At 37.5% G+C, this 20,598-nt stretch overlaps 1 protein-coding gene across 4 annotated transcripts in view; it reads left to right on the top strand.

Moving 5' to 3' along the window:
- Positions 1-20,598, top strand: part of COL4A2 (collagen type IV alpha 2 chain) — a 410,505-nt gene that overhangs the window by 9,175 nt on the left and 380,732 nt on the right. For 2 of the 4 annotated variants that reach the window (XM_072992602.2, XM_072992648.2), the window contains exon 4: positions 17,270-17,350. In XM_072992602.2, coding sequence (XP_072848703.2) covers positions 17,270-17,350 — 81 coding nt within the window. Of the gene's footprint in view, positions 1-13,923; positions 13,972-15,916; positions 16,660-17,269; positions 17,351-20,598 lie in introns of those variants that run through there. The other 2 variants (XM_072992721.2, XM_072992686.2) reach the window with 2 other exon arrangements.

Raw genomic sequence — 20,598 nt, 5'->3', positions numbered from 1 at the left:
TGTCGCTATACAAGGTGCTCGTTATGCGAGGCACCACTGTAATTTTTTTGCAACTCATCTACCTTCCATTGTTGCTTTTTCACTTCACCTTGGAAGTCTTCCAGTTACCGTATCCTGTCCTCCATTTTCCCTAGGCTTGCCTTAATGTCTACCATTTCTCCCTGGAGTGTTTTTATGTCCTTTCCCTTCTGTTGGTTCTCCTTTATTAAAATATCCATTTTAGAGAGAACCTGTTCCAGTTTTTTGTCCATCTGACCCTCCAGCCCTTTGGTTTCGATAGAACTGCTCAGTCAGGTAGCCCCTCCCTCTTCTATTCCAGCAGCTTCCCCAGTCTTCCCTCTAGGAGCTTCGTTAGGGGGCTGTCCCTTCTCCATTCGTCTTAAACGGACAATGCATTCAAGACTGTGATGTAATGGTTTATGTGATGATTCACGTGTCCAGCTCTTAACGATCTTATCTCTAATTCTCCTCATATGCAAAGCAAATATTTGTAGCACAAGAAGACAAACCATCTTTAACAGTTCGTTAGTTGCCAGCTTCTCTGGCAATCTTTCCGGGCAAAAGCGAGAGCACATTCCACAGATAAGCAGTGAAGGATGTGGTGGCGCTGTGGGCTAAACTGCAGAAGCCTGTGCTGCAGGGTCAGAAGACCAGCAGTTGTAAGATTGAATCCATGCGACAGAGTGAGCACCCGTCGCTTGTCCCAGCTCCCGCCAACCTAGCGGTTTGAAAGCATGCAAATGCAAATAGATAAATAGGGACCACCTTGGTGGGAAGGTAACAGTGTTCCATGTCTTAAGTTGCACTGGCCATGTGACCACAGAAGATTGTCTTCGGACAAAACGCTGGCTCTATGGCTTGGAAACGGGGATGAGCACCGCCCCTAGAGTCGAACGCGACTGGACAAAAATTGTCAAGGGGAACCTTTTCCTTATCTGTGCTTGAAGTTCTCATGAAGAGTTTAAGCAAGTTTTACTCACATTTCAAATAGGGGAAAAGGCATTTATCACCCTATTTACATTCCAGGGTTAAGAGACGAAAATTTAGCTGCGCATCCTGTCCCGGCGGAAGTGACGTCTCCCAGTGAACAAATGTTAATGAAATAATCTATGAAGTGAAGAGAAAGAACAAAAAAGGAAATAGATGCTTTGCATAAAAACACTTTAACAAAATTACCATGAGGTGACAAAATCATAGGTTGTAAATAGTTTTAGTTTTATTTTAAAAGGGGAATTAATAGAGAACTTGAAAGGTATAAAGCAAGACTGGTAGCTGAAGGTTTTTCATAAAAATATGGCAAAGATTATGTGAATATTACATCAGTATTTGCTCCAGTTGTTAGACACAGCTCTATAAGAATTCTTCTTACTATAGCAGCATCAAGAAAAATGCCAGTAAAACAACTTCTTGTAAAAACAGCATTTCTACATTGAGAAATAACAAGTGTTGTACATGAAAAAAGGCTTCATCGAGCAGAAACATCCAGAACTGGTTTGCAAGTTAAAGATAGGACTATATGGACTTCAACAAGAAGCGAGAGTGTGCAATGGAAAACTAAAGATGCTGTTTCAACAAGGATGTGAATAAGGTGGTGGCAATGATCAATGTCTCTTCAGGAGAAGAAGAAATGGACATATTGCATATATCCTTTCATATGTTGATTATCATTTAGTTGCTATAAGAATTAAGCAGAAAAATAAAGAAATCGTACAAAAACTTAGTTCAGAAGTAGATATTAAAGAATTGGATAATGTAAACTATTATTTAGATATAGAAATTGAAGAAGATGTACAGATGGTTCCTATTTATTAAATCAAAAAACAAAAGACAGTTGAATTGTTAGATGCTTTAGGTCTTAAACTTGTATGTGAAGTTGAAGTACCAATGCAAACTGATTTTCTTAAAGGTAAATGAAAAACAAAAGATGCTTCAGATAATAGTAAGTAGAAGGTAAGATTTTACCTAACAATACTAAGGACAGAGGTGCAATTGGTTAATTATTATATCTTACTATAGCTGCTGTTGGTCTTTTAAGTAGAAAAGTAAGTACACCAACAAAAAGTGATCAGGAAGCAGTTAAGAGAATAGTTAAATAGCTCAAAGGAACCATAAATGAAAGATATATTAAAGAAAATCATACGAATATAAAGATTTATATCAATGTTGTACAAAAAAGTAAATAAAATAAATACTGAGAATACATTTAAAAACAACAAAGCACAATATTCCAGTTTTTAAAAAACTCAGACTGCCAGTCACTAAGAAAAAGCCTATATTAAGAGAAAGGTCTTTGCCTGCTTGTGGAAGGACAGCAAAGATGGTGCCAGTCTAGTTTCCTTTGAGAGGGAATTCTAGAGTGACAGCGAAGGTCTCCTCCTGTATCCCAATCGAGCACTCCTGTGAGGGGGGCGGAACCAAGAGAAAGTCTTCCTCTGATGATCTTAATGCCAGGAAGAGTCATATATGGAGATACAGTCTTTTAGATTGCTGGTACCCAAGCCATTTAGGGCTTTATACTGTACAATAAAATTAGCACTTTGAATTGTGCCCAAAAATGGATTGGCAGCCAGTGGAGCTGCTCTGACAGGGCAGTTATATGCTCCCTGTAACCAGCCCCAGTTCAGAGTCTGGCTGTGGCATTTTGGACTCGCTGGAGTTTCTGAACACTTTCCAAAGGTGGCCCCATGTAGATCACATTACAGTAATCCAGCCAAGATGAACTAAAGCATGTGTCACTGTGGCCAGAGCAGACATCCCCAGGAACAGGGGCAGCTGGTGCACTAGCTTTAACTAGTTTCTTTGCAAATAACCTAAATACATAAAGTCTCAGAAGTCTTTCATTAAGGTCATATTTTAATATAGTTTTAATCCCATACCATAGACATATTATTTATTATTGTAAAATAACATATTCCACACTCATTTTTTCCCAATTTTTCTGGAAAAACACAAACACAAAACAGCTTTGGAAAAAAATATGAAAAAACCCTGTTTTATTTCTGTTTTTCCTATCTCTACAACAAGCTGCTCATCTGTGTTTTCATAGAACTACAGAATAATGTAATATAATTTATACACACCAGAGATTTTGTGTGGGAGCCCAGACTGTAACCTTATTCCATGGTCTTTTTTGAGATTGTGTGAGGGAGCGTACCCTCATCCAGCACAGGCTGCAACCCTATTTTGACTGACAAGAAGCACATCTGTCTTGTCTGGTTTAAGTTTCAGTTTATTCACCCCCATCCAGTGCATTACTGTCACCAGTCACTGATCCAGAGTTGAAACAGCTTCCTCAGATTTAGATGGAAAGGAGAGATAGAATTGGGAGTCATCTGCATACCAATGACACTGAACCCCAAAACTCTGGACAACCTCTCACAGCAGTTTCATGTAGATATTAAATAACATAGACAGAAGAGAACCCTGACAGGGACACCACAGACCAATGGTTGGGGTGATGAACAGGAGTCACCAGAACCACTCTCTGGGCTCTTCCCTTCAGGAAGGATCAGAGCTACTGTAAAGCAGTGCCTCTGCCTCCAAGTCCCATCTCGGAGAGGTGGCCCAGAAAGCTACTATGGTTGATTTCTAGCATTGTGTGAGAGGAAAAAGAGCTTCCTTCTGTCCATTTTATCCATCCCCTGCATAATTTTATATGTCTCAGTCATGTCTCCCCTCAGGCACCTTTCCTCTAGTCTAAACGCTGTAGCCGTTCCTCATAAGGGAGGTGCCCCAGCCCAATCATCATTTTAGTCGCTCTCTTCTGCACCTTTTCCAATTCTTCTATGTCTTTTTTGAGGTGCAGCGACCAGAACTGTACACAATACTCCAAGTGCGGCCTCACCATGCTCAATAATGTGATATTAGAGACTGGCCAGAAATTATCCAATACTATAGGGTCCCAAGAGGATTTTTTCAATAATGGTCTTACTATTTTAAACATGCTGGCACTCTACCCTGCTGCAAGGAGGCATTCACTACCCTTCAGACCCACTCAACCAGTCCCTTTCTGACAGCTTTTATAAACCAGGAAGGGCAAGGGTCCAAAAGACATGCAGTAGTCTTCACCTCTCCAAGGGTCCTGCCACATCATCAGGCTGCAAAAACTTAAACTTATCCATCAACACACAACAAGCAGGGCTAGAGTTTCATTCAAAGGACTTGGAGTAGCTACAGTAACCAAGTCAGACTGGATCCAAGCAATTTCTTCTGCAAAGTACTGTGCAAATTCTTCACAGCAAGCTGCAGTATGGTCTACACCACTGGTTCTTAACCTTGGGTTACTCCAGAGTTTTGGACTGCAACTCCCAGAAGCCTTCACCACCAACTGTGCTGGCTGGGGTTTCTGGGAGTTGCAGTTCAAAAGCATCTGAGTAACAAAGGTTAAGAACCACTGGTCTACACCACTGGTTCTTAACCTTTGTTGCTCATGTTTTTGGACTGCAACTCCCAGAAGCCTTCGCCATCAGCTCTGCTGGCTGAGGTTTCTGGGAGTTGCAGTTCAAAAACACCTGAGTAACAAAGGTTAGGAACCACTGGTCTACACTATCTTCCTGTGGACTAGCTTGTAATAAACTCTTGACCACTTGTAAGAGCTCTGCTGGGTGATTGTGGAAATGGAATGGTGGCAGAAAATAATTGCTTTGCCGCCACTGCCATGGAATAATCTTCCAATGGAAAGGAGATTATTGAGCAGCAGGGTGGGCAATACACCAACAGAACCCCTATTCTGTCCCAGGCTCCCACTTTTAAATATATTAATTTAGCTATATAACCTGGGGGATGTGACACCTGTTGTAGGAGATAGAATCACAATAGATCATTGCAACTCCACCTCCCCACCTGGGTCTAGCTTGCTGCTGCACAAAGAACCCTAGTGGACAAAACTGAGTGAGATTGACACCCCCAGCCTCACCCAGCCAAGTCTCTGTAATGCAAGCCAGATTTGCTTTGCTCATCCAGGATCAAGTCCTGGATGGCTGTTGTTTTCCCATTTAGCAGCAGCATTTTCGTCCCATGGAGCTGTCTCCAAGGCTATCACTGGTTGAATTTGAAACATAAAAGAACATAAAAGATGATGACAAGGCACATCTTGTTCGAATTGAAATGAATCTTTGTCCAGTCATCTTTATAAGTGTTGACATTATAGCAAGCAATATATGTTGATTGGCTTCACATGTACAGGTCCCAAGACAAGCAACTACCACAATGTGTGTTGTGTTATGAGATATTTTCCAGTGAGATCATGAAACTATCAAAATTTTGACATCACGATACTAAACATAAAAAACATGTCACAAAGAACATTGATTTTTTCAAGAGTAAGGAGCATGAGCTTTGGGAAGGTAAGAAAATGGTAAAAAAATACCATAACTGGTTATAACTATGAAAATGCAGTGAGGGCCTCAATGAATTCAATACTTCTTGAAAACATTTTGTGAACACCACCAACTTTTGCTACACCGTGAAGTTCGTCAGCAATCACGCGGTAAGGTTTGACTTGTTTTGGGAATTGAGAGAAGAGATAAGTTCATGGAGAAGCAATTTCACCTCAGCAATCGTTTGACAGATTTTTCCTGATTAGTCAGACCAGCATAGCTGTCAGATATTTTCACCTATTTAAATATACTGAACTTAAATCTTCAAAGAGAAAAGGCTACAGTTTTTAAAGTTGAAGAGAAGATTGCAGCAATGATCAGAAAGTTGGAATTGTGACATCATCACCTATTGAATCAAAACTGTGAGACATTTCAAAACCTCACAAATTCAAGATTTGGAAGAGTTGCGGCATAGTTTCCATGAATATATTTCTGTTTCTGATACAAGCAAAAACTGAATTAGAGATCCATTTTCAGTAAATGCGTATGAAATAGAGGGGTCACAGCATCAGAGGAAGACAAGCTCATAGAAATACCCATGGATGGTGCTTGGAAATTGCAGTTCAAGGAGCAGTCCCAAATTCCTGGGCTCACCTACAAGCAGATTTTCCAAAACTATTGAGGAGGGTTGTGAAAGTGTTCATGCCTTTCTTATGACATACCTGTGTGAAAAATTACTCTCTGCTCTTGTTTATTTTAAAAATAAGCATAGAAACATTTGAAAAACATAGTCAGCACTCAGAATATAGGTTTCAGTTATTAAACCTCATAGAACAAGGCTTGTAAGTGAAATACAGCACCAACCTTCTCATTAATTATAATTATATTAATATAATATCTTTCCTTTTTTCCACCCAACTTGCTTTTAATGAGCTACAATTTAGTACAAATTGTATTCAGGTTTTCATTTTCTTGTGATGTTTTGTATACATGTGTCATATTAATAATTTTATGTGATTGTAATTTCAGTTTCTCCATAAGAAATTAAATACAATTATTATTATTCAGAAGTACCAGAAACAGTCAATCAAAATTATAAAAACAATGTCTGGTATTATTATATAATAGATACAAGTTTAACCGAAAACCTAAGTATCTGTTAAATATCGACACAGTATGTATGCTGTTCCTAATGTTGCCATTTTTGTAGCTCTGATGATGATATTTCTTAGATTTGCAACTGCTTATAATACTGTGTGAAATTTCTTAATATTCTTCCCAAAGCCTCAATGACTACGGGGACCACTGACATGTCTTTCATCCACAAGTGAGATGCTTCAATTGCCAGGTCTCTGTATTTTGTTAGTTTTTTGAATCCTTTATTCTCAATTCTGGCATCTTCTGGAACTGCAGTGTCAATGATCTGGACTTTTCTTGTTCTATTACTACTATGTCTGGTGTGTTATATTCAAGTTATCTGTCAGTTTGAATCCAGAAATCCCACAAGATCTTGACTGTCATTTTCTGACATCTCCACCTGATGTTCCCAATGGTTTTTGGACGCTAGCAAGTTACATTTTTTGCTTGATGACCAGTGCGCTAATCTTGCCACTCTATCATGTCTCACTTTGTAATATGTTTGTGCAACCTTGGATGTTTACAGATGAGGTGTGACACATTTTTTTCTTTTTCTTGGCAAAGTCAACATTTGCTGTTAGCACTAATTCCTGGAATCTTAGCTTTTATCACTTTGACTTGGAGTGCTTGTCATGCAAATATCATGCCTTCCATTTCTTTTTTAATGATCCTCATTAAGAAATACAGTATAATGTTGAATTATGATCATGCTTTCCATCAGTGTTTCTCAGGTGTTATCCATGTATTGGTTTATTTTTCCAACTGTTTAATTGGTGTTTAATTTTCAAATGGTGGTTTCTTATATCGAGTCTTTTTTTTCCTGTTTTCAAAATATTCTCCATTTTCACCTCCTTAAGAAATTTCTCTACTTCTACTGATATAATAATTTAGGCTTCTTTTTTTCTTCCTCTACTACCTGCCGTATTTGCAGTAATCTGTGGCCTCCAATTTTTCATGGTAAATATAATATTTTCACATCATTCTTTGAATGTAGTACATAATGCACGTTCATTAGTTTCCATGTTTTTCGATCCCATTCTTTTACTCCAGTTTGGGTTCAGTCTATTATTCCAGCTGCGTATCTAATTACTGGAACTGTCATCTGTTCATTGCTTTGTATTTCCACCATTTAATTTTAATTTTGATTCTGCAGTCTTTTGATATATTCTCTTTCTGTCAGTTCTTTAACTTCTGTGTGCAGGATATTATCTGCTTCTAGTATTCCAAGGTATTTATAATTTTCATCACTTGATTTTATAGTATTGCCATATTTTTAACTCTGTTCCATGTAGGTTTTGTATCATGCCACATTGTATAGACAGAGCTGCACATTTGTTAATTCCAAATTTCATTTGATGATGATGATGATGATGATGATGATAACTTTCTGCATATAGTTTTAGGCCATCCATGTATAACATATGACTGATATTTCCTACTGAAATATGGTAGCCCAATCCAGTTTTATTTAAATTATTGCCATGGAGATTAATGAGATGTTAAACAGCAGTGGTGACAAAGAATCCCCCTGAAATATTCCTCTTTTGATGCTAACGTGCCAATTTCTTCACCCTAAGCCAGTAAAACAGTTTTCCATTTTACCTAGTTTTTCTTGGGGAATGTCTGAATATTTTTACTAATCCCAATTTTTTTAGGCAGGTATTAATCCAGCTGTGTGGCAATGAATCAAATGCCTTTTAATAGATTATCCAGGTCAGATTTATTTTTCATCCTTTTGCATTCTTCAGTATCATTTTATCAATAAGCAGCTGGTCTTTTGTGCCTGTTGACTTTTTAAAGTTCCCTTTCTGTTGAGTATAGTTTTCAATTAAATAATTCTATATTGATCCTGCAAGTACTCCTGTGAGGAGCTTGAACATTGTTGGAAGGCATGTAATTGGTTGATAATTACTGGGTTCATTGCCTTTTTGATGATCTTTTATTATCAGAAATATGCGGCCTATTGTCATCTAATCTTCAGTTGTAGAATTTTGAAACAAGTGATTAAATTGCACAGCTATTATTAGCATAGTAGTCATCATCATTGGAATTTGTATGGAATCATTCCAATAAAAATATTATAATAGGAGTGTGTGCATTAACATTAATTTATTTCTCCCTTCTTTCCAAATTTGAAGACCATTCATGAAAATATTTAAATAAATATTTGATGCATGTTAGGGTTTTAAATATTGAATTAAGTCTTGGTAGTCCATGGCAACAAAAATATTTAAAGGGGGTCCATGGTAAAGGAAAGGTTAAGAACTGATGTTGTAGGCAGTTGCCAGAGAGAGAGAGAAAAAAAGTTGGGAATAAATAATTTCCTCATTCATATGTTAGAGATTAGTGGTGTTAAATAAGAAAGGTAGCATTATGGACACTATAAGAGCAAGGAAAGGTGGTCTAGTGGCAAATCAAAATTGATGAATGAAAGTTTAAAAAAAAATAAAATACAAGTTTCTTTAGATACAGGAGATGGTGGCTAGTCTTCTTGCTGAATGTCTTCTATCAGTATTGATTTTACTTCGGCTGTCATTCACACTGAAAACAAGCACATTAAACAGTGTTGAGGGTCCAGCCTCAAAAATATAACAATATTTAGAGGTTTTAAAAGCTAAAAATATAGTAGATATGTCTCATTGTTAGAAGTTGTCAGAATATGCCAGTAGAAAAAAGGAATTTCTAGCTGTTGAGACGTAACCCAAACAGTATTTAACGGAGTATGTTCAGTATTCAGTGTCAGACAGGAGACTTAATATATTTCTATTGCCTACTGAGGTTACTGAAACCAGCCATAACAATACAAGGATCTTATCTGAAGATGCAAAGAACAAAGACAGCATTCTCTTATTGCTCAACAAACAAATTCTCAAAAAAAAGAAGAAAGAAAGAAAGAAAGAAAGAAAGAAAGAAAGAAAGAAAGAAAGAAAGAGGATACCAAGGAAATGAATGTTTAGCAGTAAGAGGAATGTGATATACAAGGAAATGCCTTCTGTGGTGATTCTGTGCCAAGTCTAGGAGGATTTAAGGATGTTTTAATATGTGGTATTTGTTTCTGATGTTTCACGCTCAAAAAGAGCTATTTGCATGCAACTCCTGCATTAAAGATCAATAGTGCAAATTCTGAAGTTTTGAAAAATGAAAAGATGGTGAATTATAAATTTTGAACATTTGAACTGGTGGATAAAGATATTGATGAGTTCAGTAGTACCAGTCATCAGTCAGAGAAAAGTGGTGACAGCACTGGTGAAAAAAAGAGACAACTCAGAATCTTAGTAATAAATGCAAGAAAAATTCAAAGTATTACCTTTGTTGTGTGGTACTGAAGACGATCTAGACAATGTTGCATGCATAGAAAGCTCAGATTTTAATTTGTTGGTCTGGCAACCTCTAAGACAATGACACTGCTGAAATATTCCCTTCCAAATTCTGCCTTTTGTTTCAGTTGGAAAACAACCATTGAACTCAGAGTAGAGAAAGAATTTTTAGAGAAAGAACAGATCTTTCGCTGGGGATGGTACAGAGTGTAGTTCAAATAAGTGGTTCGTGGAGGATGCTGGATAGTTCCCTGGAAGTTCAAAAATGGGAAAGGAATGAAATAAGCAAAGTGGAATGATTACATTTTATTTGTTTTAATTTTAATTTTGTTTGTTTTAATTGTTTTGCTTTTTGCTGAAGAAACCAAGAAAACTTAGTGTTTGCATCAGTCTTCAGTACAGCTTCTCTTAGCTATTGAAGTTGCTTCAGTGGCCAGGGGAAATGAACAAAGACAGTTATGTCTGAACCACAAACCCTCATGATTTCTAGATGGAACTAAGTGTCCACATGATTTGTACGCTGCCCTTTGTTGCAACTTATGTTCTTACTTTTCTGTGGCTAAATCACTAGATAATTAAAATTTTAATTTTATATCTATGTAACAATTTTAAACCATTCTCTTATTTAATTAATGTGATAAATTGCTGCTAGCATGAGCCTTTCCTTTTTGGAAATACAACATAATAGAGAATAAAAAAGCCATTCCAAGATAGGCTTTTTCTGGTTTCCTAAGTGGAAAAATCGGCAGTAGCTGAACATGACCTAAAACAAGCTGGACATGAAATTCTATTTCAAAATACTGAAATACTGGACAACACCAGCAATCATTATGTTAGACTGCACAGGGAAGCCATCAAAATCCACAAACACCAGCAAAGCATCAACAAAAAAGAAGAAAGTTTAAAACTCAACAAAGCTTGGCTCCCAACACTGAAAAATACAGCCTGCAAAAGGTCAACAAACTCTACCCAGCCACAAGGACCAGTGATCACTACACACAAAAGACCAGCTAACGACACTCATCAATCACAGTGACAGATAATCTCTCCTCCTTATCACAACAATACACCCACAACAAAAACACATTGATCACCATAATCACCCATCTCCTGAAAAGGACAAAAGCTGATCCAACAGCTATAAATAATCAACTCCCAAACAAACTGCATCAGAGCACAGAGTGCTACTCCTGTCCTCTGAAGAGAGACTGGTGAAACGTTAGCAAGAACAGCCTTCACAACACGGCCAAAGAGCCTGAAAAACCCACAACAACCAGAGGCTTTTTCATTAGAAAATGTTATATGTTGACAATCATTCTCTTGACATAATGGGGGTGGGGAGAGATGACACTTTACATTGTCAATGTTGAGCAATATGTCCACTGATGCTGATCATCTTATGTTATGGACCATATCTCTTGAAAAAAATATTTTAGGAAACCAGCATTTTAACTAAACATTATGACCATATTTAAATTTGCACTGTGCATTTAAAAAATACATACATTTTTTTCCGTGTGCAGGCAGTGCGCAAAATATCCTCTGGCTTGCTTCACACTGGGTAGGGGGAGTACAGATATTGGCGGCAAAAAGTGAGTGAACACTTGCACAACACCTCACTTCTACAACTTTAGCTACAAGAGGAAGTTGTAACATACTAAGGAGCTTTAAGAGTTTGTTGTTTGTAACTGGAAGGGAATTTCAGGTTAGCCTCTTCTCTCTTTGGATGGTAGGCAGTGATGATATTCTGTGCTGTCTTCCCAGACTGGCCCTACCTGGGCTTGGAAAAGCAAGGTCCTGGTGAAAGCGTCTTTATATTTCTTCTGAGTTGATTTTAAAACTCCTATTGCCAGTGCTTCCTTCAGCCTTTGTTTGCTAGACTACTGGCAAGACAAGATATACTGGTTTATATAAAAGAGCCTCGTGGCGCAGTGGTTAAACCGCTGTACTGCAGCCAAAACTGCTCATGACCTGGGGTTAAATCCCAGGTAGCCGGCTCAAGGTTGACTCAGCCGTCTATCCTTCTGAGGTCGGTAAAATGAGTACCCAGCTTGATGGGGGGGGCAGTGTGTAGCCTGCATAATTAACTTGTAAACTGCCCAGAGAGTGCTTGAAGCACTATGGGGCAGCATATAAGCAGCACACTTTGCTTTATATAAATTCATGACATTGAACCTAAGCATTTCTCCATATGGAACATTCATTCTCCAGTAACTATCTGATTGATCACAAATGAAAAGGGTGGAGGTCAGGTGGAAAAAGCTTCTCAGGACAGAAGTGTTCAGTTTTAGCACTAATGTACAGTATTGATAAATTAAGGGATGTGGTGGCACTGCAGGTTAAACCGCAGAAGCCTCTGGGCTGCAACTTTGAAAGGTGAGCAGTTCGAATCCACGCGTTGAAGTGAGGACCCGTCACTTGTCCCAGCTCCTGCCAACCTAGCAGTTTGAAAGCATGTAAAAATGTGAGTAGATAAATAGGTACCACCACGGTAGGAAGGTAACTGCATTCCGTGTCTAGTTGCACTGGTCACTTGACCACAGAATATTGTCTACAGACAAATCGGCTTGGAAACGGGGATGAACACCACCCCCTAGAGTTGGACACAACTGGACTAATTGTCAAGGGGAACCTTTACCTTGGTGGGGGGATAAAATATATATATATAAATTTTAAAGGCTTTTTGAAATGTGAAAGCCAGTTGTAACCTGTAAAGTTGATTTGGGAATGATTTAACTGGAAAACATCAGAACTACTGAGACAATTGCCAGATTTTGCCTGTGGCACCAGCATAAATGATGTTTCTACTGATGGCTGAGCTGTGCTCTGCCATCTTCATTTCCCTTCCCAATTGTCAATTATGTTTGGGCAAGGAGAGTGTGGCTGGTGAGTTTCTTGACACAACCAACAGCATTAGAAAAAGAAAATTAAAAATGGAGAGCAAATCTAGTTTCAAACCAGCAACACTCCCCAATCACGGAGAGCTTTGCCTGGCTCATTGGTTGGACAATGCTGAATACAGTGGTGCCTCGCAAGACGATGTTAATTTGTTCTGCGAAAATCGCTGTCTTGCGAAAACATCATCTTGCAAAATGCAGTTCCCCGTGGGAATGCATGGGGGGAAAATCATCATCTTGTGAAAATCGTCCATAGGAAAACCATTTTGCAAAGCATGGACCCAACTGTCAAAATCGCTGTCTTGCGAAAAACCATCCCTAAAAAACCCGTTTTGTGAATCGTGGACCCAGCTGTCAATATTGTCATCTTGCGAAAAACCGTCCCGAAAAAAGCCATCTTATGAAGCACGGACTGAAACATCATCTAGTGAAAATTGCCCATAGGGAAAACTATTTTGCGAAGCTCTATAGCGATCGCAAAAACCCATCGTTTTGCAGATTAACCGTTTTGCTATGTAATCGTCTAGCGAGGCACCACTGTATATGTATGTGCCAATTTTATACAGCCAGACATGGGAGGTCCCTGTCAGAAGTGAAAATGGGGGAAAGAGGTGGCATTTTCTATATTAGTACAGGAGAGGATCATAAATCATAGAATGAGTTTTTAAAGAAAAGAGAGATAGGGTTTTCAAAATGAGTCTGGGCAGAAATCTTGGTAAGCTCCATGTGGCACAAAGAAGGAACAATCCCTGATCCTTATCTGGAGGAACCCTTAATAATCAAAAAAGAAAGTTCAAACATGGGTTTTAAACAAACATATTTAAAAGTATTTTTGTATATTATGTAAATTGGTATCTATTGTTAGTATTTTTACTGTAAATTATGTGACATTTTCAAGGATGCTTATGGAGGAATATTGTAATCTATATCTAATCCGACTTCCAAATCTGTGCAAACAATTATAGCTAGCCTTCCTCTCCTGTATGACAGCACATATCTTTAAATGGGCATATACCCACAGAAAAAATGCAGCTCAGCATTTCATATATTTCTTGACATTCCAAAACTGCAAATTAATAACAATCAGAGTATTTCACAATCACATGGTGATATTGGTATGAGATTTGTAAGCAAGCAGTGAAGCTTTTGCTTTATTAGAAGGTACATCTTCAAATATTTCTTTCTGTTCCCAAGATGCAGACATTTCCTGGATCTTGCTGAGTAGTTAAGCATTGAGTATAATGAGAGAGGATGTGAACAACAGGCCAGATGACATTGTGTGATTCTGCTGAAGGAAGTCCGGTATTTGATATTTATAATCTCAGTATGTTGTTTGTTTGAACTTTGATAAGAACATTATTAGTGTTCAGAGCAAACCACAAGGTGCGTTGAAATCCAGAGACAATGTTTATGCATCTTTTGTGTGCCAGAAAAGTTTTTAAAAAAACTCAAAGAGGCAAGGGAAGATTTGTATTCTAGAACAATCACTGTATGACTCTTGCAATGTTAAATGACGTACTTCTGCACCATTCAAAATGGTGCAGAATAAAATGGTGAAGCTGAATAAAAAAGGGGGGTCTTATTGGGACAAATGGTGCACAGGGCAAAATATATTAAAATATTTTACATAATGCACTTTGAAAAAAAGTTAACTATCCTGATATTCAATAGAAATCTGGCTTCCTTTAACTTGAGTCCACTGATGCATGTCCTGCAGTCTGGGATGATCAAGAACAGATATTGCCCCTCCTCTGTATGACAGCCTTCCAAGTACAGTGGTGCCCCGCATGACGACGATAATCTGTCCTGTGAAAATCGCTGTTTAGCAAAATTGTCGTCATGCGAAAACCCTTTCCGCATTGGAATGCATTGAAACCCAGTTTAATGCGTTCCAATGGGGAAAATACCTCGTCGTCCAGCAAAGATCGCCCATATGGAAGCCATTTTGCGAGTGCCGATCAGTTGTTAAAATGGCTGCCCTGAGAACCATGGGTCCGGAAAACACGGGGCAGCCATTTTGCGAAGCCAAAAAAATCGTTGTCAAAAGCTTTGCTGAAGTCAAGATATAATACGTCTACAACATTCCCTCTGTCTATCAGGGAGGTGACCTGATCAAAAAATGAGATCAAATTAGTTTGGCAGGATTTGTTCTTGACAAATCCGTGTTGGCCTGTAGTTCCCAGATTCCTCTTTTTTGCCCTTTTTGAATATAGGGACAACAGTGGCTCTCCTCCAGTCCTCTGGCACCTCCCCCATTTCCCATGATTTTAAGAAAATAAGTTCTGAGAGTTCTCCAGCCAGTTCTCTCAGTACTCTCAGTACTCTCAGATGCAGTTCATCTGGCCTTGGAGATTTGATCTAATTCAAGGTGGTAACGTATTCCTTGACTATTTGTTTATTAATCTCCAGCTGCAATCCTGTCCCCCCCACTTGCACTTTCAATTTGTTTGGAAGTTCATAATCTGTCTTATGGGAAAAGACTGAACTAAAATAGGAATTGTCCTCTGTTATCATTTGCCCATCTTCATTGCAGAGCTGTGCCACTATGTCTTTTGTTTGTCTTTTGCTACTCACGTACCTGAATGTTTTTTATTACTTTTAGTGTCTCTAGCTAACCTCAGCTCATTCTCAGCTTTTGCCCTCCTAACTCCATTCTTGCATTTCCTTGGTACTTGTCTGTACTCATCCTTGGTGGCCTGGCCTCTTTTCCACTTCCTATGTCATTTTGTTTTACAGTGGGGTCTTGACTTACGAACGGCCTGAGTTACAAACATTTTGACTTACGAACCGCTCTCATAGGACAATATTAACTTGACATATGTACTTAGATTTGAGTTACGAACTGAAAAAAACACGTGGGAGGCAGGGAAAGTGCAAAATTTGAACTTTTAGTTAACTGTTGGCCAGTGAAAAGGGTGCCTGTCTGCTTCCTCACTCCTCCCAGCGTTTAGAGAGTGGATTGGGAGACAGTCTTCGGACTGCCTGGTACTGTACTGCCTGGACTGTATTTTCCCTGCCTTCCCTGAACCTTTTTTGACCTAACGGAAAAAAAATATCCCCCTCTAGTGTTTGAAGGCGGAATAACAGCTTCCCATTAGTTTCTATGGACGGAAAAGAGCAGATACGGATCAAATGGTTCTCAATGCATTCCTGTGGGAAATGCAGATTTGACCTGAGAACTTTTTGACTTGAGAACCGCCTTCCAATACGGATTAAGTTCTCAAGTCAAGACCTCATTGTGTTTTGTTTTGTTTTGTTTTGTTTTTAGGTACTCCTTGAGCTTTTGGTGAAGCCACCCTGGCCTTTTTGCCACCTCTCCCCCCTTTTTTTTCCTTATTGGAACTATTTGTAGTTGTGCCTTTAGAATTTCTTTTTTTAGAAGCTCCCACCTTTTTTGGACCCCTTTTCTCGTTAGGATCTCCTGCCATTTTACATTACTTATCCTTGTTCTGAGATTATTAAAATTGGCGTTTTAAATGAATGAATGAATGAATCAATGAATCAATGAATGAATGAATACACAGAGAGAGAGAGAGACATACAGACATTCTTGCCTGGTTTTGATTTACATAAGTAATATTTGGTCACCATTTTCTGTGATTGGAGTTGTCAGTGTGATTCCCAGCTGACTGATCTATGATTTAAAAACTAAAATCTGAGTGCAAATTAATAAAATGTGAATAAATCTTCCAGCAGAAGAGGCAAATATTAAAAATTTTAGAGACCCGAGTTTTATTTGAAAACATTAAGTTAAAAATAAAGTTACAATTTTGCCTATAGTTTTAAAAAATTATTTCTGCTTTCCTAGAATCCTACTTTTTTGTATATAAAATAATATGTAATGAATTTATGAGTGTCATGCTCTAACAACCTCCAGATGTTTTGGGCTGCAACTGCATTCACACCAGCTAGCATGACTGCAGTGGGAGAAGTAGTCCAAAGAATATGGAGGTCAACAGGTTCAGGAAGGACAACTTATTTTGCTTTCAGGTGCGAAGTGAACACTTGAATTTCAAAAAATCTTTTGATCTCTAAGATGTATTCCTGCATGCAACTCAGAAATATTTTTTCAATTTCATCTGCAGTCCCACATTCTTTTGATTGATTGTACATAATTGATAACTTCTATTTGAAGAAAACATTTCCATCTGAACACAAGTGGTTCCCACTAAGTCTCCAAACACACATGTAACTTGTGTCAATGATAATGGGAATAACCTGCACTCTGGGGGGTGGTCAAATTATAGTGTAGGTTATTCTCATTTGTTTTGAAAGCCTGATCAAATTTGTAAGGATACTTAGTTTTCTCCTATAGCATCACAGACTTACATGATACTGTTTCTTCTCTTTTTCCTTTTTGTGTGTGGAAAGTCTCGTTTTTAGACCTAGCATTAATAAATCTCTAATTCCCATGGTAATAAGTGACCAAGTCCATAAGAAACATCATTTGGAATTAATATTGGGTCTAAGTTGCAGTACAGCCTATGATTTATGGTTTCAGAAGCAACTCTTCATTTCAATATTCTTTAATTTTCTAGTTTTTCTTTTTGCTGTTGTCATGTTGCATAGCCAACATTTGAACGTGTGCTTTATTTTTCAGGGTGGAAAGTCCTACACTGGGCCATGTTCAGGAAGATACTGCAGCGGTGGGTGTGATTGTCTGCCAGAAAAAGGAGCCCGTGTGAGTAACAGTGTTGTTGCAAATCTAAAAAGCCTTTTCATCTGTCCTGACCCCCTTCTACCTATGGCCCTATATCACCTTCCACACCATTCCAGAGAACCCTCAATTCTTCTAGTGCTCTTTTAGGGGAGCTCAGGTAGAAGGGAAGACCAAATAAATCCAAGGAAGCCTGGCAACGAAAGGATTTCCCTGCGTAGCACTCTGGATCCAACACATTGTGTCAAGTGCAGACAGAATAATGCTATATGATGTGATTGAATTAATGTTATATAATACACATTCTTGCATCTCATTGCAGGGATATTTTCAGAAAACAACTGTTTAAATATTATTTGTGGAATATTCCACAGACCTCATTTTTCCCAATTTTGTGGAATCATATGAATAGCAATAAGCCTTCTCGTATTAGGTTTATTTAAAGCAGTTAGCATGCAAATATCTTTATCCAGTAAAATTGCTTTATGGATGTGTTGCGTTTATTTTTCAGAATTTTCAGATTTTCCCCAATTTCCCAGTATGAACACTTCAAAAGCTTACAAAGGCTGGAATCCTATTCATGTTTGTGTAAGGTTTGCATAACTTGTCCTGGCTAACTGACAAGGTGCTGAGGTGTATCTTGGTTATGAATCTGATTTTACAACCAAGAAGTGTCATGGGACGTCATCTGTTAGCTGAAATGAACCACAGTAATTTCTGCAAACATTATGCAGATATGAGTATCACCACTGGTCTAATTGAGCTTTCACATTCTAGTTCTTTTCCAAATCTAGAAACACTATTATGTCTGCATTTTGTCAGTAGTATTGTATAGTTTGAAAGAGAACACTTTAAAGATTTTGATGATCTTTGAAGTAATTTATCATTAAAATTGGCTGCAAAGTACCGTATTTTTCGCTCCATAAGACGCACCTTTCCATAAGACGCACCAAATTTTTAGGAGAAGAAAACAGGAAAATATAATCTGTTTTCTTCGCTCCATAAGACACACAGACTTTCCACACCCCTGTTTTGTGGGAAAAAAGTGAGTCTTATGGTGCAAAAAATACAGTACTTCATTTTGTTGTCTTACTCCATCAAGATCTATTATTTCATTGTCACAGAAGCACTGCTTTGTTCTACATCCCAATAGACGCTTTACAAGTCCTACCAAATGACGACTGAAATTATTTTTTTCCCTCACTTTTGGCACTTAATTTTTTGGGGGGGGGAATGTCATGTAAATGCATACAACAATTGCAACAAGTAAAAAGTGAGAAACAATAAGACAAAACTGTACAGTGATATAATTACAGTGTTTGAAAATGCTTCCTCCCTTTTTAGTTTTCAAATTCCTAGTAATATTATTGCAACTTATATTACTCTCAACTTAAAACAGAGCTTTTCTAATATGTTTACAATGCATCTTTTAGTTTATGCCAATATCCATAAGTATAATAAAAATTTACAAATTGTTGTATATCTTGAATTTTAATTGAATTTGGCATAAACTTTGACTTCTCATTTCTATCTAATACAGAGGTTCTTGACCTTTTTAGTGGTTGGCACTCCATTGAATATCAAAATACATTCTTGCACCCACTTGAAAAATATTTTCCAATTTATTTTTTTAGAAGATTACATTTATTGCAAAACAGTTTATTTACTGAAAAACAAATACACATATATATTAACACAAAATAAATGTTTCAATTTTTAGTGGCTAGTTTGATGTATGCCATCACTTGCATTTAAGTGATTTCTGGTTTTTGTTTTTATATGCAAAAGTGATAAAAATCCCATTTCACACATATAGGTGGTAGCAAATGGCAGTAGTGTGTGCAGTGCTGCCTTTGCCAGTTGTGAGATGATTCTAACTGAGCACACCGGAATTGTTCTAAGTGCAATTTTTCAAATTCCATTTGAATACATGTATTGGTCAAAATTACCACTTTCAACTCAGAGTATCCAATTTTTTGTTTTTCAATAATAACAGGTAATTTTTCAGTAGCTGTTATTATATTCTTACCATATCCTTGCATTGATAAATTTAATTCATTTAGTGAGTATATCTGCTGAACAAGCCAGTCAAAGTGCTGCATATCTTCTTCCAAAGTTTTAACTAAATTACAACTTTGGTTAGTAAGAAACTGAATAATTTCCTCACACATTCCTGGTTAGCATATGTCCATTGGAGAGCTACCTTATTTCAGTGTGATAAAGAAGCACAATATGTTTGGCACGTTGCTTCTAAAAAAAGCACAAAAGACACAATGAATAAGCACCTGTCCTTGTATATAATTTATTACATTTACTGCAGTAGCTGAGGGTTGTTTTAAGTTCTCTGGCATAGTTTTCAATGCAAGTGCATCGTGGTACAACATACAATGTGTTATTGTACAGTACTTCTTTCTTCATATATACAAAAAAACTGGATTTTTTTGCCTAACATTGCAGGGTACCATCAGTGCCTATTACATCCATTGGTATTTGATGTTTTGAAAAAGTGTTTAATGAGATTGAAAACATCAGTTCCTTTTGCCATTAACTCCAGTTGCTCACAAAATAAAAATTCTTTCAAAATTTCCTTTTCCTTTATTTATTGCATAAATACGAATAGTTGGCTGCAATTATCAACATCAGTTTACTTGTCCAATTGAATGTTCACTTTCAGAGGACTGGCTTTAATATATTGTACTATATTATATATTACTATATGCAACTACTGTATTTATTTATTTCTTAACACTTTTAACTTTTTCCAATCCTAACCACCCCACTTTCCAAGTTCTTGTTTTCAGTCCTTCCCTAACTATTCCTCTTAACTCTTTCAATCTCTCTATATATCTCTGTCTCTTCTCCTCTCTAACTCCCCAACTGCCCTAACTGTCCCAAACTGTCTTTTTCCTCCCCTTAGTTCCGTTGGTTCCGCCCCTCCTGTCAAGTCATAGACTCCCACACCAGAGCTCTAACCTGACAGACAGGAGTGATGTGTGAGCTGTCCGTCACATACTATAACTCCCCCCTTGGAAAGTTTGTGTCATGGGGTAACACTTACAGTAGGTTACCCTTATGAACAACGAATGCAATTTCTTATTCATCTTTTCTTTAAAAATGTTTTCTAGTTTACCGTTTGTAATATATATACATATTCTATGATACATTTTAAATCATTTTAATGTTCTTACTTTATATTTAAATTACATTTATCATCATATAACATTTTTTCGTCATTCAAAACAAACAAACTTTACTTACTATATGCAATTTAC

The sequence above is a fragment of the Pogona vitticeps genome, chromosome 1, assembly GCF_051106095.1.
Source record: "Pogona vitticeps strain Pit_001003342236 chromosome 1, PviZW2.1, whole genome shotgun sequence".
Classification (NCBI taxonomy): Eukaryota; Metazoa; Chordata; class Lepidosauria; order Squamata; family Agamidae; genus Pogona; species Pogona vitticeps.
This window is presented reverse-complemented; position numbering and strand designations above follow the sequence as displayed.